The 18,775-nt window shown below is 43.0% G+C and overlaps 1 protein-coding gene across 1 annotated transcript in view; it reads right to left on the minus strand.

The window, feature by feature from the left end:
* Positions 1 to 5,396: 5,396 nt before the first annotated feature.
* The window catches only part of LOC309382498 (extracellular calcium-sensing receptor-like), a gene marked incomplete at its 3' end in the record, with an annotated part of 28,537 nt that continues 15,158 nt past the window's right edge, over positions 5,397 to 18,775 (minus strand). Inside the window, exons 4-8 of the mRNA XM_081934072.1 lie at positions 13,734 to 13,933; positions 10,906 to 11,118; positions 10,160 to 10,286; positions 9,010 to 9,069; positions 5,397 to 5,605 (exon numbers count right to left, since the gene is read on the minus strand). Of these exons, the coding sequence (XP_081790198.1) occupies positions 5,397 to 5,605; positions 9,010 to 9,069; positions 10,160 to 10,286; positions 10,906 to 11,118; positions 13,734 to 13,933 (809 nt within the window). The remainder of the gene's footprint in view (positions 5,606 to 9,009; positions 9,070 to 10,159; positions 10,287 to 10,905; positions 11,119 to 13,733; positions 13,934 to 18,775) is intronic.

Below are 18,775 nucleotides of genomic sequence, written 5' to 3' on the forward strand. Positions count from 1 at the left end.
GAGTCAGCTATCTGAGCGGTCGGGTGCAAGTTAGGGGCCAAGAGGTTGGGGACCCGCCCATACAACAGCTCGAAGGGCGAGAGACCAAGACCCTTGCTCGGAGCACAACGAATCGCCAAGAGAGCCATAGGCAGGGCATCTGGCCACTTAAGGTGGGTTTCTTGGCAAATTTTAGCGACCTTGTCCTTAATAGTGCGGTTTCGTCTTTCTATAAAACCGCCAGATTCAGGGTGGAACGACGAATGCAGCTTCCAGGTGATCCCTAAGATAGAAGCCACCTGTTGCGTGGCCTTATGAATAAATTCCGGGCCATTGTCAGAAGAAATACGAGACGGGAGGCCATAACGAGGGATTATAAGACACATGAGGGCGCGTGTCACCTCGAAGGCCTTCTTCGTCCTAGTGGGGACACATTCAGGCCAGCCAGTATAAGTGCATGCTAAGACTAACATGGCATTGTATGGACCTGACCTAGGCATGTCTGTAAAGTCAATCATTAAGGAATCAAAAGGATAGGATCCCCTTGGTTGGTGTCCCTGGGGAAGAGAAGGACCTTGTCGAGGATTGTTGGCAGCACAAATTTGACATCTGGCACACACACTAGCTGCCATACTAGGAAGGTGCTCAATGTAGACTTCTCTGGCCAAAGCATTTTGTAGGGCAGTCTTCCCCAGATGTAGGTTCCTATGAAGGGAGGTAACTGCTTCCCATGCCAAATGTTGAGGAACAAAAACTCTGTTGTCAGGTAAGACCCACCATCCTTCCTGAAGATGGGCTCCTATGGCTATGGCCTGTTGGATTTCTTGGTTCGAATATGAAGGTGGATGGGATGAGTCTGGGGTCCACAAGGTAAGGCATGTAGCTTGTAAGTTCAGAGGGCGGAGAGCAGCGGCACGGGCCGTGCGGTCAGCTTTATTGTTGCCTCGCTCAGTGTCCGTGGTGCCTTTCTGATGTCCCCTTACATGCATAACGGCCACTTCCTTAGGTGCCCAGACACTGTCCAATAACCTCAGAATCTGTGGGCCATATTTAATATCTTTTCCTCCTGCCGTGATGAGCCCCCTTTCTTTGTAAAGGGCCCCATGGACCTGTACAGTGAGGAAGGCATATTTGGAGTCTGTGTAAATGTTGACTCGGAGGCCTTGAGCTAATTCCAGAGCCCGTGTGAGAGCATGTAGCTCAGCCAATTGAGCGCTGGTGCCTGGGGGAAGGGGCTCTGCTTCCCATACCTCCTCGAGAGTGACAATTGCATAGGCAGCCTTGCGGGTTCCCTCATGGAGAAAACTGGTGCCATCTGTGTATAGAGAAGCATCAGGGCGAAGGAGGGGCTCGTCCTTCAAGTCGGGGCGACTAGCATAGGTCTCAGCAATGGTTTGTAAACAATCATGGGTAGTTTGGGCATCAGGTTCAGGTAGAAGAGTAGCTGGGTTGAGGGCGTGGGATTGGATCAATGTAACAGCAGGATTGTGAGTAATCAGGCCTTGGTATTTGAGCATCCGTGGATTTGTGAGCCATTGATGGCCTTTTCGGTCCAAGACAGCCTTAAGGGCATGTGGGGTGTATATATTCAGGTCCTGGCCAAAAGTCAATTTATTAGCCTCGTGGGTAAGGAGGGCCGTGCCAGCAACAGCTTTAAGGCAAGCAGGCCATCCTTTTGCTACAGGGTCCAGCTGTTTGGACAGATAGGCCACAGGACGGTGCCAGGTACCAAATTTCTGAGTTAACACTCCCACAGCCATATTCTGTTTAGTGTCCACAAACAAATGAAAAGGCTTGTCCAAATCCGGAAGGCCCAAGCTGGGTGCTTGGGTAAGAGCTTGCTTAAGCTGCAAGAAGCTGGCCTGTTCCTCTTTTCCCCATTGCATAGGTTCTTTTTCATGTCCTCTTGTGGCATCATACAATGACTTAGCTAATAGGGCAAAATTAGGGATCCAAATACGACAGAAGCCTGCTGCCCCCAGAAAGCCTCTCAGCTCCTTGCGATTCTTGGGGATTGGTAATTGGCAAATAGCCTCTTTCCGTTCATGCCCCAATGCCCTTTGGCCTTGTTGTATATCATAACCCAAATATCTGACCTCTGTTTGGACTAACTGAGCCTTCTTCCTAGAAGCCTTGTATCCCCTCTCCATTAACAAATTCAACAGAGCTGATGTGTTTTTGTGACAGTGCTCCTGGTTGTGTCCGGTGACTAATAAGTCGTCTACATACTGAAGCAATACATCAGGCCGAGGGATTTGTAATGACTCAAGGTCTTTTGCCAGGGCTTCTCCAAACAGAGTGGGGGAGTTCTTAAAACCTTGTGGGAGACGAGTCCAGGTGTACTGTTGCTTGCGACCCGTGACAGGGCTTTCCCACTCAAAGGCAAACAAGTGCCTACTCTTGCGATGTATGGGGATGGAAAAGAAGGCATCTTTCAGATCAATGACGGAAAACCACTTAGCAGTTGGAGGAATCAGACCCAACAGTACATATGGGTTTGGAACAGTCGGATGTATGGTAACTGTAGCTAAGTTGACGGGGCGTAGATCTTGCGCCATGCGAAAGCGACCCTCACCCTTAGGGATAGGCAGAATCGGGGTGTTCCATTTGGAATCAGTAGGAACCAGAATACGGTTGTCCAAATACAGATCAATGACTTCTTGGATGGCTGCCACTATGGGTCTGGGGTAGGGTCTTTGACGAATCCTGACAGGGTTTTTAAAGGGGAGCTCTTCCACTATGATAGGTGGGTGATGGGCTGCAAAGCCAGGGGGGTTGTCCTCTGCCCATAATTCGGGGACCTTGAATTCGCGCCACTTTTCTCCTGGTACTTGCATGATGGTCATAATTCTCCAAGCCTCCTCCCGGGGCACTTCCAAATTCACCCGCCCATATTTAAGATCCATCTCCCCATCTTCAGTAAAGAAGATCTGAGCACGTAGTTTGCAAAGTAAGTCTCGGCCCAACAAGGGGAGTGGGCATTCGGGCAAATACACAAATTGATGAAGAATGGACTTTCCTCCTGTTTTACAAAGCAGGGGCTGTAGGAGTGAACGCTTCTGAGGGCCACCTGTGGCCCCTTGGATGTTGATAGATTGATTAGAGAGGGGGCCCAAGGGTTTGGTAAGCACGGAGCGGGTAGCCCCTGTGTCAACAAGGAAGGGAATTTCTGTGCCCCCAATTTTAATACGGACCATAGGTTCAGGGAGGCTGCTGGAACCCGGTCGGTTTCAATCTTCCTCTTCTAAGTGGCCCAACTGCATAAGGGGGGCAGGGGGAAAGAAGCCTCTTCTGCCTCTGCGCCCCCGGTTAGTGGGGCGGAGACGAGGGTCTCTGGGTGGTCTGGGTCGTCCAGATCCTCTTGCTGGCCCCTCTGCGCCGTCCCTAGCCTTTTGGGGGCACTCCTCCCTCCAGTGTCCATATTGATGACAGTAAGCACATTGATTGCGTCCCAAGGGCCCTCCACTCTCCCTTCCTCTCATTCTTCCCTCTCCTGGTGGCAGCGTCATGAAGGCAGCTGCCAGAAGTTCAGCTTTACGTTGCATTTTGGACTCCTTCTTCTTCTCCTCCACAGCTTCCCTGTTGACAAACACCTTGCGTGCCACTTCCACTAGCTCACTCATGGGCTTGCCCAAGGCACCTTCTAGCTTTTGAAGCTTCCGACGGATGTCTGAGGCGCTTTGGGAAATGTAAGCCATAGCCAACATGCGAGCATTTTCAGGCGAAGTGGGGTCTATGGGAGTATACATTTGGTAGGCATCAATGAGTCTGGTATAGAATGCCTCGGGGCTTTCATTCGGTTCCTGATGAACGAGGGAGGGCTTTGACATGTTGGTAGTTGGTTTGCCAGCCATTCGGATGGCCCTGACAATTAGCTGCTGGAGTTGACGCAATTCAGCCATCTGGCGGGGCTCATAAGGGTCCCAATGGGGATCCTGAGATGGAAAATGTCTCTCAATAAACTGGGCCAAAGTGGTCTGAGCAGGGACATCAGGCTTTAAAATCTGGCCAATTGCTATTCGAATCTTTTCCCTTTCTTCTGGGTTGAACAAAGTGGCAAGCAGCTGTTGGAGATCCCTCCAGTTCGGGTTGTGGGTGTCCATGATGGTTTTAAACAGATCAGCTACATCATTTGGCTTTTCACTAAAGGGTCCATAATGAAGCTTCCAATTAAGGAGGTCTGATGTAGAAAAAGGAACGTGCTGAAACAGAGGACTGGTCAGCACTTTGGTAGGGTCATCTCGATCCACTAAGAGTTGATCCACCCTTCTCAAGGGGGCCGTAAGGGCTGTTTCAGTTTTTCTTGCCCTGGTACGGGTAGAAATGGGGGGATCCTGACTTTCCCTCATGGGTATGCCTCCACTTGCTTCCATCCCTTCCCCCTCTTCTTCTTCTTCTTTTGCTTCTGGGGATACTGGTCTTTCAGAGGGAGCCAGATCCTGGGAGCCTTTGAAAGAGCTGGTGGCTGAGAGTAGGGGGGCTAGGTCATCCAGCCTTTCTTCCATCCATGTAACCCCCGAGGTTCCGCTTGAGCTTATGCTGCGTGGACGGGCACCTGAATGGTGCACTTGGGGTACTAACACAGGCACCGGGGGTGGCCTGGCCACAGCCAATCGAGGTGCCTCCACCTGAGAGACTTCATAAGGTGGGGGATGGGGCACTTCTTCTGGAGCACTGGCCACTATGGGAGGAACCACTTTTATTTTCGGGCGTTTCAGCGTCAGTGTACGAGACAGCATAACATTGACTGCTTTGGCTTGGTATTTTTTCATCCAGGGAGGGGGTCTTCGCACCAGGAAATACCACACATCTATGTAAGGAGCCTGGTCAGGGTGGCCTAATTCGGGGTGAAACACCAACTGATGGACTTTTAGAGTAATTTGGGGATCAAATGTGCCTGTGGCTGGCCAATCAAAGCCAAAAGTGGGCCATTCAGAAGTGCAAAATACCCTGAGTTTGTGCCTACTCCACCTGATGCCATAGTCCTGAGACATAAATTCAGCCTTAAAATGGTCTAACATACATTGGAGGGGGGTCTGGGGTGTACTTTCACTGCCACCCATGGTCCTCCCGGGGCCCCAGACAAAACAAATAGCTTTCACTCACGCGTCCGACCCACGGTCCCGGTTCACCACGGCCACCAATGGGAACTGCGAACGTAACACCTTTATACACACACAAACAATCGTCCGACCCAGGGAGCCCGATCACCAGGGTCACCGTAGGGAACTGCGGACGCTCACGCACCTGCTACTGGCCCAGGGTGCCCGATCAACAGGGTCACCGTAGGGAACCGCAATAGCCTCAGAAAACACTTATGCTTAGACAATCCACCCAGAGGTACCTGTTCAGTTAGCGTCGGGGGATCAGCCCGCGCCTCCGGTTCACTAAGGAATCCGGGGTTCTGGTCCGGCTCTCTAACGAGTCCGGGTCAACTTCAGGGGAGAGGGGTCCCGCAATACTTGCCTGTCTGAATCCCCTTGTCCCAGCCGGCCGGCGTCTGTGAGCTCCTGGTCTCTGGTCCTTTTCACGTGGTTCTTGGAGTCGTCAGCCGCAGGTGCCGCGGCCCCCCAGTCCTCTGGAAAGCCCCTCGGAACAAAGGTCCGTTGGCGCCAGGGGGAAGTCCCTAGGAGCAGCCGGGCGAGCGGCACCGGGGCCGACACACCAGAGGGTTCCAAAACCCCTCACAGTCCCGGCTTGGAGTCGCCAGAAATGTTGCGGCAGACTGTGACAGGAAACCTCAGTCAGCCAAACATAGGACGCGAGACCACAAGGTAAAAGAGAAACAGGTTTTTAATGATGCATCAGAGTTCAGAGCGTTTAACACTGCAAAGTCTGAACTGTCCTGGGTAGGCCAGGACAGAACTTTAATACCCCTTCAGACGTTTTGGGGGTTCCATAGGCGTGTTTGTCCAAAGGGAAAAAGGAAGGTCAAGGGGAGGTACATTCGGTCAAGGGGAGGTACATTTTAGATTCATCATCATCACAACCTTTACAGTAAAATGTTACAAATATGCTCCTTGACATTTGACAAAAACAGAAGTGAATTTGTTGACTGCAAGAAAAGAGAAGTTGAAAATGCTAACATTATACAGAAAAACAGAAATAAGGTGTTAGCCTAGGCGATCTCTACATAAAGGTGATTAAAATGCTAAATGCCACTTCCTTATTTCTTATCTTACAACATCTGTTTTTCTGTGTGCCCTTCCATAAAGCGTTTCCTAAGCTATGTGTCACTAAAATGCGTAATATTTCCTATGCCAGCTACAGAAGTTCTTTTAATATGCAGACTTAATTAATGTTTTTATCAAGAAGTTCTATCAAGGAGTCTAGGGGCTCCTATACCCTTTAAATGAGGGGGTTATTTACCTGCTGCCTCAGAAGGAAGCTGGAATTCTTTCTGACTCAATAGGAGAAGTGAGATATCAATAGGAATGAGAAAGTGTTACAAAAGGCTGAAAACACCACGGGTAAACCCATAGGGAAAGACACTCCAAAATGGGAGGTTCACTTGGTACCCTTATAAAAGAGGACCCAACATTAAAACTTTGTTGGTTAGCAGTAAAAAAGGAGGGAAACAAGGGCAGAAAACCCAGATTCCAGGAAAAAAATTATTGCTATACTAGATAAGGCTTCATCCCTACACACATTGAAGAGAAAGCAATAGCAATAGCACTTAGACCTATTTACCACTTCACAGTGTTTTACAGCCCATTCTAAATGGTTTACAGAGTCAGCATATGGCCTCCAACAATCAGGGTCCTCATTTTGTCGACCTCGGAAGGATGAAAGGATGGGTCCATCTCGAGCCTGGTGAGATTCCAACTACCAAATTGCAGTCAGCTGGCAATCAGCAGAAGTAGCCTGCTGTACTGCATTCTAACTTCTGCACCAACACAGCTAGTAGTTCCTCAGGGATATCACAAATCAGTAATAGAATTACTGCATAAAAATCCACGGTTGGGATAGATGGGATAGGACCACTTACAGAATTTTGGATTGATTCTATTGGCCAGGGATCTGTGGAGAGTTGGCCCTATACTGTCAATCTTCCCCCTTGTCTCTGTTGGTAAAGCCAAAAGGGGAGCATGACAAAGTTGCTATGGAAAGAGGACTTTCAGTCCACATTTTCTTTTATAAAACCGCTGTGGATATTGCAGGCCTTTGCCACAATTCACTGAAGGCACTGAGTATATTCTGATTGTCTGTGACTACGCCATTATGTACCCGGAAGCAGTTCCATTAACAAATGTGACCGCTAAACGTATAGCAGAGGTGCCGGTAAAAATCTTCAGAAGACAGGCATAGGACATAAGATCTTGTTAGATCTGGGCATCAATTTTTAATCAGCACTGCTGAAATATATATATGCAGAACTAGGAATAAAATGGATGTTTACATTGTATGTGTTATTTGCTGGGCACAGGTGAGAAAAATTGGAGGGTTCTTTTTAAGTATTCAGAGGAGTCCTGGATGGTGGGTCAAAGCTGGAAAATCCAATGAATACTTAAAAAAAAAAATCACCCACAAGGAAGGTGGATCTTGATCTGGAGCTTAAATGAATGGAGGCTGCAGAGAAGGAACTAATCAGGAGAAAGAAAGGAACACCAATCCCAGTTAGAGCTGTTGCAACATCACATCATCCTTATTCCCCCCCCCCCCCATCCCGCCTGTAATATCCAGACCTCAGAGGAATGAAAATACTGAGTCACAAAGAACCATGAAAGACCTTCCTAACTAATTTTGAAGGAACCAGCCATGTTTTCAGCACTCCAAAGCCCAGGTTGTAGCTCACATGTGTCCACTCTGGAAAGTTTCCTAAATCAAATATGGATTAACCTAAGTGATGAGAAATGGGATAACAACCAACAGTTTTAAAGATGTGAACATTACTCATTCAATTATGTATTGTTTGATGTTATTTTTGTTTAATATATGTATTAGCTAATCTGAGTGTTCTGAGGACAAGGAGGACAACCAATAATTTAAAATACAAAGAGTAATTATTAATCATTTATTTAATGTTTGAGATTATTTTAGATTTTAATTTTATTAACTTTACACATTTTTTTTAGCTTTGTTCTCAAATAACTCTAATTGTCAATTAAATGAAAAGGAAGCATACAAGTCAATAACGATTTCAATAAATAATTGAATGATACAAATTTAAGAAACAATTTATATATCATTTTCCTATTTTTATCATTAAATGTTCCTTAGTGTTTAGCTCTGGCCGGAGGAGGATAATGTAACACTTGGGGAAGAAGATGCAACACAGCAGTCCAGCCCCAGAGGTCAAGATGGAGAAGATTTGAACAGCCACCATGTATTTTCCTTTGGTGCTCAGGTAGGTGGGCAGAAAGGAGACCCAGACACTGCAGAAGACCAGCATGCTGAAGGTGATCAGCTTGGCTTCGTTGAAGGCTCCTGGCAGATTCCTGGCTAGGAAAGCTACAGTGAAGCAAATGGCAGCTAGGAACCCCATGTATCCGAGGACAACATAAAACATGGTGACTGAACCTTCATTGCATTGAAGGATGATCACTTCTGGCTGTGAGTGCAGATCAGAATCAGGAAATGGAGGAGAAACTCCCAACCACATGACACAGATGAAAATTTGAACACCAGAACAAGAAAGGATGATGGAGTTCGCCAAGCTCTTCCCCAACCATCTTCTCATACTGTTCCCCGGTTTTGTTGCCAGAAAGGCCAGCACCACTGTGATTGTTTTAGCTAACACAGAAGATACGGCTACTGAGAAGACAATGCTGAACACTGTTTGTCGGAGAAGACAGGTGGCTTTCCTTGGTCGTCCAATGAAGAAAATGGAGGACAAGAAGCAGAGTATGAGGGAGACCAGGAGGATGAAGGAGAGGTCTCTGTTGTTGGCTTTAACAATGGGAGTTTCTAGATATTTAATGAATATGATTAAAACAAGGCTTGAGGTTAAGAATAAGAGTAGCGAAAAAGAGACCAGGATGAAGCCCAGATGTTCCTCAAAGGACAGGAAGCTTATTCTTTTGGGGATACATTGGACTCTGTCCTCATTTGGATATTGATCGTTAGGGCACTTGGTGCATTTTTCAGTATCTGAGAAAACAGAAAGTACGATTTCTTTTCTATCTCTTGTCATGTTTCAATATATACCCTCTTTGGATGAGAGATGATGCATGACCAATGATACTGAGAGACTGGAAATCCATGGAAAACGATTAAACTATGTAACATTTGTCTGGTTGCCTATCTCAAATCGATTTAGTGCAGCTTAAAGCCCAAGAAAAAATCCCCAATGTATACAACAACAAATACAGCAACAAAATTAAAAACACCAAAGAAATATCTGGCACTACAGTCATCCCTCACTAAGGCAACACACTAGGTTTGTTTATTAAAATATTTTTTAAAAAACGATTTCCCATTTCCAAATCCCAAAACTGGTCTCAGAACATTATAATAAAATATAAATTTGTATGTTTGTCTATCTTAAACCAAATTAGTGCAGCTTAAAGCCCAACCAAAAGCAACAACAACAACCCAATGTATACAACAACAAATACATCAAAAAACTAAAACTCCCAACAGAAATGCCTGGCACCACACTCATCCCCCACTGAGGCAACACACCACATTCTTATCCTGAACTGTCCTCAGCTAATCTCAATGGCTGGAAGAAGAACCAGGTCTTCAAAATTTAGGAGAATGGAGGCCTCCTGAAATTTAAAGGGGAAGGTGTTTCATAGAATAGTAATTACAACACAAAATGCTGCCTTCCAATTATCCACAAGTTAGCAATGTTTTATCAAAGCATCATAGCATGTCCATTATATACATTATATATTGTGGGACAAAGCAGACTTCCTCAGGAGGAGTTAGTCCCACTGATACTCCGGTTCTAAGCAAATTTAGCTTTAATTGAATTGCAGTTGGAAAGACAGTGGGAGTCTAAGGAGCTGACATAATTGGGGTGAATATAGGGAAACTCAGCAAAGTGCATGATATTGCCTTCTGGATCATGAGTACAGTCTAGGTAGCCTTCAGCAGCAACCCTACGCAGAATACATTAAAGTATATTATGAATGCTATTCAGTGCACAGGAAGTAACCAAAGCATGACGAAGGCATCCTAAATCCAGGAGGAATGATCTGGATGATCCAACACCCTTTCCACCAGTATCACCCACCTTCCTCAATGGAGATGGTCCCTTCTGGACAAGGAACACAGTCATAGCAGCAAACTGGCTTTTCTTCCTGAGCCTGCTTAAAAAATCCAGGGTGACAACTTTCCACACATTTGGACTGAGGCAGAGACTAAGCAGAAAAAGAAAAAAAAGTGACAAAAAATGTGTTAGGAGCCACCATCTGTGCAAAATTGTGGTCGGCGTGAATATTAGACAAATAGTTTCGGAGCTTCACTTAGATAAATATGAAATCTCTTTCAAGTTCCAAATGTTTTTAAGGAGATCGAAAATATGGCAAAAATTATTATTAGTTATATTTGGAGCCTCCTATTTGCCCCAAGAGATTAAAGTAGTAACTATAAATTTAAACAATGTCAGGGTTCCAAATAGCATCCTCAAATAAATAATGATCTGAGGCTTGTGCTTCCTCAAAATTACAATGAATTAATAGCTTCCAGGCCTGACCCAGTTGCATTCAGGAAGAAGAAAGGCCATGCTTTGTATCCTGAAAAATCGTCACCTGGAATTCCTTGCTGGGTATGGCTGAATCATCTTAAAATAGTGCTCCATGCTCCAGCATCTAAAGGACACTTGGGCAATTGTACTAAAGCCTTCAAAGCCATCTAAGAAAACCATGAGGGTTCTGCTGCCCACACTCAACTCGTAGTGAAGGTGAGTAGGCTTAGGCTACCTTAAATATGTTTTATGGCTTTGGAAAACAGAAACAGACACAAATATATATCACATACCTTGTTGAGCAACTTTAGACGAGACAGAGCATCTTGGTTGAAAATCAGCCTCTGGCTTTCAAAACGCCCCATTTGCAGTTTGGGGGGATTCTTGTCTGAAAGAATCACCCAGCTCAGGATCTCCAGATCTGCTCTCACATCTCTGTTTTGGTCCACATACAGTCTATCCAGTGAAACATTGTAAATCTCCTTCTTGTCCAGAAAGGGATGGAACTAGGATTAAAATATCCACAAATATTAAAAGCAGAAATCCCGGTTTCTTAGTCTATAGGGCAGCGATGGCAAACCTTTTTTGGCTCGCGTGCCACAAGTGGGGGGAGCGCAGGGGGGTCGTGTGCGGGCGTGCCGCACCCATAATGCAACGTGCGACTCCCCAGTGCGCATGTGCGCACAATGCGCAACCCCCCCTTTTTACATGCTTTTTCTGCCCTCCCCAGGCTCCAGAGGGCCTCCGGGGGGGCGGGGGGGCTCTTTTCGTCCCCCCCCCAAGCTCCTATAAAGCCTCTGGAGCCTGGGGAGGGCAAAAAATGGCATTTAAAAAGGTGAACTCAGCTGGCCAGCACGTGCATGTGCACTGGCCAGCTGACAGGGCAGCGCCTCGAGTGCCCTGACAAATGGCTACGCGTGCCGCTTGTGGCACACGTGCCATAGGTTCGCCATCACTGCTATAGGGCTTCAATCTTTCTAATACAGTTGTCTAACTTTCAAATATTCTTAGTTGAGTTAACAACTGTTTTCCGTATCTTGGAAAATGGTAAGCAAAGGTACAAGAGCAGGCCACAAAAAAAAATTGATCAAAAAAGAAATAAAAAGATTATTCACAATCTCCTTGAAAACAACAGATTGATTAGCAAAAAGCATTCAGTTTTCAAGAAGAAAGTTGCCAGGTTAATCTTCCCCCAGGTAGAACAAATGAAAAACTTGGCCAGATGAGGAAATTATACTTTTAAGTTTAAAATACAACAATTGGGTGGAAAAAAAAATAAAAGACAGAAAGATAGACAAGTAAAATGTTTTTCACCTGGAAGAAGTAAAATGAGAGGCAAGAGAAGAAGGATTGTGATTATACCAGACTTGATAAATATATTTGTGAGAATGATTGCAAAATAATAGCAGATTACAAAGCGAATGAGACTCAGCAGTGTGATGCTCATGGAAAGAAGGCAAACGACTCCATGAGTTTCTTAGAAGTAAATGCTCTGGTATGGAAAGATCCCAAACTCAAAGATGACTAGGGGACTGGAGACTAAAACATATGAAGAAGAGTTGCAGGAATTGAATCCGTCTAGTTTAATGAAAAGAAGGAATCGAGGAGACATGATAGCAGTTTTCCAATGTTTCAGTGGCTGCCAAAAAGAAGAGGGGGCATTAGGAATATACATCAGGGTTTACTGTATTCCTGGGAAAAGCTCTAATTGGATGGTGGTCTATTAGACAAAAACATTTAAGTCTATCAACTATGGAGGCTGAATTCTCATGTTTGTCATTATCATGTACGATTTGGTTTGTTATAAACAACTCCTACTTGATAATGGGGATTGACATACTAGAGGCTATTGTTGTTTATGATGACAATCAAGCAGCAATTCAGATGGCATCCAGTCTTGCTGTAAAAACTACATCAAAACACCCTGATCTAAGATATCTAATTGTAAGGCAAAGTGTGAATGGTAAATTAGTGTCATTGAAGTACTGCATGTCTGAATATAACATTGCAGATCATTTTACTAAGGCCCAAGATAATATAAAGCATAAACGTTGTTGCGAGGAATATGGCTTAAGATTGTAAGATTGTAAGAGCCAGAATCACTGTTAGACTCTGATCTGCTCTGAGGGTTTTGGAAGCTGGCTGTTAGAAGTGCCGTATAGTGATCAGCATGGGCTATTGTAAGTTTGTGTACCGGACTGTTTGTATGATTATGGACTGTGTTATTTGGATTATCCCATAACTGAAAGATGACTGACTGTCTTATCCCTGTATGACTTGGACTGTTTGATGGACTATCTATTTCCACGACAGTAAACACCTTTTTTTAAACTGCAGTGTCTCTGTATGCTGGTTTGTGTGTTCTCCAACAAAACTCTCACAACGCTTCTCTGAACACACTCGCTCTCCCAACAGGGAGCTTTCCTAACAGGGGGTCCAACGAGTCTCCAAAGCACCTGAAGCCTTTGGATGGAAACTAAAGCAACTTAGAACTAAGGAGAAATCTCCTGATAGTTAGAACAATTAAACAATGGAACAACTTGCCTCCAGAAGTTGTGAATGCTCCAACACCAGATCTTTTAAAGAAGAAGTTGGACTAAGCAGGGGGTTGGACTAAAAGACCTCCAAGATCCCTTCCAACCACGTTATTCTATTCTCTTCTATTCTGTTCTATTCTATTCTGTTCTGTTCTGTTCTTTTCTGTTCTATTCTGTTCTATTCTGTTCTATTCCATTCTATTCTATGGATCAGGTGATTTTGCAAGAATCATGTCTGGGGAAGACATTGGAGAAAATCTGGATCAAATTTTGGGAAGGACAATGAAGCCAAGGAAGAGATCAAAGAGCTGCACTTAGCCTTGAGGAAAGATAACAAGACGAGCCATTTTGTTATACAGGGGGTGAAAATCAGAAGGTATCTGGGAGCACCTGTTCAAAAGCTGTTAGTTGGACAAGAGAAGATACAACAATGATCCAATAACCAAAAGATGTTACACAGAACCTCCGGAGCAACTAGATTAGCCAAATCTGTCGTTGATAGGTTGTGATGGTTCTTCTCCTTCTCCTTTGAATTGCTTCTCCAAAGGAATTAAGTTTGATGGATCATTGTCAGGACTCCATACCTGCCATGGCTGAAGCCTTGGAGCTTGCAAACTCCCTTTGTTCTCCTTCAGTCTCCTCCTGGATCTGGAGGAGTATGCAGCATTCAAGATGTGGCCCAGAGTCTTAACAATATTGTAATTTTTAATCGAAATTGGCATTTGGATCTGGTTCGAGTCCTCTTTGGTCTGCAGTGGTGCTTTCTGGGTGCATCTTCTCCGACCTTTGATAGAAATGATGTTCTTTGAAAAAGAGCAGTGAAAAGACTGATCTTTAAATTGGTGATGTAGAAAGATAGAGGTTTTGATGACATCATCCTTGGGCATTTTTTTCCTCATCATATTAAAGATCCAAAAACTATGGACAAATTTGAAAATTATGCTCCTTCGAATTGTTAGATATGTCATAACTGCTAAGATCCAGACTTTTCCTTCAATGGGTCTTGGCAAACTCATAAGTTTTAAGAAGAAAGGAAGAACTATCTCACCAAGGGAAACATATTCCATGAAGTAAACATAGACATTGACTTGCCTCCACTTAGAGATGGCATCTCCGAGGAGTTCGTTATCTTCAGTCATTGAGAATTTTTGTGATAGAACAACACAAATTCCATTCCTGACAAGCATAGGAGTAAAAGTCCTCATGAAATTCTCTCCCTCATCTGTATCTGAACTAAAGACACCAATCAAGGTCCATCTGAAATGCAGGAGCAGCTGGACAATTTCTGAGTAGTGGAACCCTATTTTGGGAAGCGTCTGGTGGAAAAAAGGGAACTGACTTTTATCACTGACAGTCTCTGAAACAGTTCTACCACTGATCTGTAAAAGCAATGAAAAGTGCTATGTTATATTTGGGGTCACATTAAGTCCAAAATATTAGCTCTAAATAAAACTAAGTTTCTTCTTATGAACATATTAAAGTATCTTATTGATGATTAGTCATTAGGCCATATCAAGATACATAATATAAAACACAAAACATTAACAAAGCCATACACAAAAATTGAAAAGATGAAAGAATCACGTAAAAAAGAATAAGAACGAAGAATAAAGAATCCAAATAATAAACCCTAGAATTCGCCATCATTAAAGTTGATCATCAAATTAAGATGCATATCTTAATTGTTTGGTTTAAATAAGGGACCATAATTAATAGAATTTTTAAAATTCAGAACACACAGAAAATATGTCCTTTTAATAAAAGGATCCCAGTACATCATTCATTGAATATGCAGTCCAAGATACTGATCTCACTCTTATACAATTGATATTCAAATAATAGATACATTATGTCTTTTATTTCCTGAACTCCACAAATAGAAGTCTCTTCTTTTCATTAAATGTTCCATATTTAACCATTGTGTCCAGCTGCTCAAATTTTACTCAGGTAAGTACCACCCTAAGGTGTTTTGGCACTTCTGCAATGAAATATGTGGCAATTTGGAAGGAACATTTCTAGTGGCTCATCCATTTCAGAGTGCCAGCCTTACTAAGGATAGTTGTATTTTTTCTTTGGTTTGATAGCTCATATAATTTCTTCAGCAACCTTTTAGCTTGGTTTCCACTCATACATGAGACAAGGAGTCCACAGTTATTTATATATTTATTTATAAAATTCAAGAGGTCTTTAATTTTCTTTGTTGTACAAAATAGAATCTTGGGAATCTGTCATTTTAACGTAGCTTTAGTTTTATTCTAATAATTTCCCTGATATTTGGCAATGAACAAATTGCATAAATTTCCAGTTCAGCTCTGAGGGCAGAAACTGAAGTCATTTTAAACCAAGTTGCTTCCCAGATACTGTAATTGGGTTTCTTTCAGCAGTAATGTATACATTAAGTACCAAAGTTCAGGTTGACATGAGACCATGAGGGTAATCTGTGTGGGCATCAGGGGGGATCAACTTATTTTCCAATGCACCAGAAGGCAAGAGAAGAAACAATGGATGGAAACTACTCAAGGAGAGAAGAAACCTGGAATAGATTGATTGATTGATTTTACATCTTTGGGACCTTTCATTAGTTCTGGTAAGTTGTTAATGTCTATACTCAATAAAAATGGTTTATCCTATAAAAACAGTACTGTAAAAACAGATTAGGAACACAAGTTTAAATAGACAAAAAATGGTAAGTGAGCACAAGTAGACCCTAAACAAGGTCAAATCACCAGGAGAAGATTACACCCCAAGGTTCTGAAGGAACTGGCAGACATGATCTCAGAAACACAGAACTATTTCTTTCAAAGATCCTGAAGCACCAGGGAACTATCAGAAAACTGGAAAAAAAACCTTAAAACTTAAAAAGGTGTAAAATACATCAGGGAAACCTTAGACCTATCAGGCTGACTTCAATACATGGGAAGATTCTGGAAAAGATAATCAAGCAATGAATCAGCAAACATCTAGAAACAAAGTCATAACCAAAAACCAACATGGTTTTCTCAGAACCTGATAATGCCAGACTAATCTTATTGCATTCTTTACACTTCTTGACAAAGTGACAAAAATAATGGAATAGGGGAATGTTCTTGATACAATATACTTCTGTAAGGCATCTGATAAATTAGACTACAACCTGCTACTTGATAAGGTAGAAAAATGTGGGTTAGATACCATCACCACCACATGGATTCATAACTGGCTGACCAGCTGTACTCAACATGGAGTCCTCACTGGAACTTCATCTATATGGAGGGAAGTATGTAGTGTTGTAGCCCAAGACTTTGGCTTAGATTCAGTATTCTTCAATATCTTCATCAATGATTTGGATAAGAGAATAGATGGGGAAATCATCAAATTTGCATATGACACAGGAATAGCAGGAATAGCCAACACTCCAGAAAATAGGCCGAAGATATTGAAGGATCTTTGCAAACTTGGGCTCTATCTAACAAAATGAAATTCAGTGTATGGTTCTACATGTAGGCAAGATAAACCAAATGCACAGGTCTAGCATAGGTGGCACATGGCTCAATAGTAGCAACTGTGAAAGGGATCTTGGAGTTCTAGTGGATAATCACTTAAACATGAGCGAGGAGTGTTCTGCAGCAGCCAAAAAAGTCAGTTCTGGACTGCATTAAGAGAGGGACCGAACCTAGAACTAAGAAGAAATTTCCTGACAGAACATGTAATCATTAGAACAGTTTGGTTCAGAGGTTGTGAATGCTCCAACACTGGAAGTTTTTAAGAAGAGATTGGATAACCATTTGTCTTAAAACCTTTAGGGTTCTTGCCTGAGCACCAGGTTGAACTAGAAGACCTCCAAGGTCCCTTCCAATTCTTTTATTTTATATTTTGTAATGTTAGTGGTCCTATAAGATGTATAGTTAACAGATAGAGAAATTCACACAAACCTGTGGGACTTTATAGGGGGCCACTAATGTTGATATCTGGATGGAGGTGTCATCAAAAGCACTATCAAGAAGAGCCAAAAGGTTGTCCTTCCTTCCACAGCTGTAGTTAGGAACATTGGCTTCTCCAGTAGACACCATGTCCAGCAAGGCCTCTGAAGTGAGAAGTATGTTCAATAAGCTGTCGTGGATGTTGTAGCCAAGTGTGAGATTGTGCAGGACCTGGAGATTCTTGTTCATCATTTCAATGGTACCAATGAATTGTATGATACTTGGAAAATTAAAAGGTGAATTACTGTAAATAAAATGTTCAAGTTATCATCATCAGCAATAATAAAATGATGTTTTATTCCTTTTTCATCTTCTAAAGCCTACTGAGTTTTAATCCAACATTGATGCAAACCAAAAAATAAATCATAGTCCTCCATTGCCAGGAGATTTTTATGACTACTGAGAAGATGGGATGGAGATCCTTTTTAACCAGGTTTAATATACAAATAAATCAAGAAATATAACATTGCTTGCATTAGCGCTAATTTTCATTTTCTCAATAACAAGGATTCAAAATCATCCAAACATTTCAATAAATTATTTTAAACAAAAATCAGTACTCAAATGATGAACTCTTGACTGGTTTGGGAGGGGAAAATAATTTGAACATATATCAAAGTTTTCCTGCCCTGTCTTTGGATTTGAATCCCTTCCACAAAATAAGAAACAAGGGGGAAGCCTTGGAAATCAAATGATTCTGGAAATCAAAGCATTTCTCCAATTTAGGAACAAGTGTAATAAGAATAAAAGAGTGTTAGAACTTCAAATGGAGAGAATGGAACTCCATCACACCGTGATGACCAACGACTAGAAGGAGCCACATTGAAGGGCAAGATTTCAAGTGGCAATTTTGTTGCAGTGGTGATCATATTAATGACATGGTCTCCTGGACTGTAATAGCTCCATGGTCTTTCTCCGTCCTCCAAATTCAATGGGCACTTCATTCTAAGCTTCCCAGTGCCTGGCTGGGACACCAGTAGCATCCAAAGCAGAAGCAAAAGATTCATAAGGTTCAATCAATATCCTTCACACTTCTAAACAGCAAGAAGAGTTGGAGGAATTCTAAGAGGGAGAGAAACAAGATCATGTGAAATGCTAGTACCACTTTACAAAGCACATATGGAATACTACTACCACATATTACATTTATTGACACAATCCAAAAAAAGATGGTGAGACGCTGGAAAGAGTGCAGAAAAGAGCAACAAAGATAAAGAGGGGGCTAGAAGCTAAAACATGTAAGAAGAGTTGCAGGAATTGGATATGTTTAGTCTAGTGAAAAGAAGGAGTGGGGCTTGCACGATAGTTGTTACAATGTTTGAGGGGTTGCCACAAAGAAGAGGGGGGGTCACCCTATTCTCCAAAGCACCAGAAGGCAAGGCGAAAAACAAGCAATGGAAAATCATCAAGGAGAGAAGCAATTAGAGCGAAGGAGAAATTTCCTGACAGTTAGAACAATTGATCAGAGGACCAACTTGCCTCCAGAAGTTGTGGATACTCCAACAATGGAAATTTTTAAGAATAAACTGAATAACCATTTGTCTAAAATGGTATAGGATTTCCTGCTTGAGCAGAGGGTTGGACTAGAAGACCTCAAAGATCCCTTCCAACTGGATTATTCTATGTTCTATGGCAATCTCACAAGATGGAAATGACAGTGCCTTCCT

This window comes from Natrix helvetica (assembly GCF_964273705.1).
Source record: "Natrix helvetica genome assembly, chromosome: 1".
NCBI lineage: Eukaryota > Metazoa > Chordata > Lepidosauria > Squamata > Natricidae > Natrix > Natrix helvetica.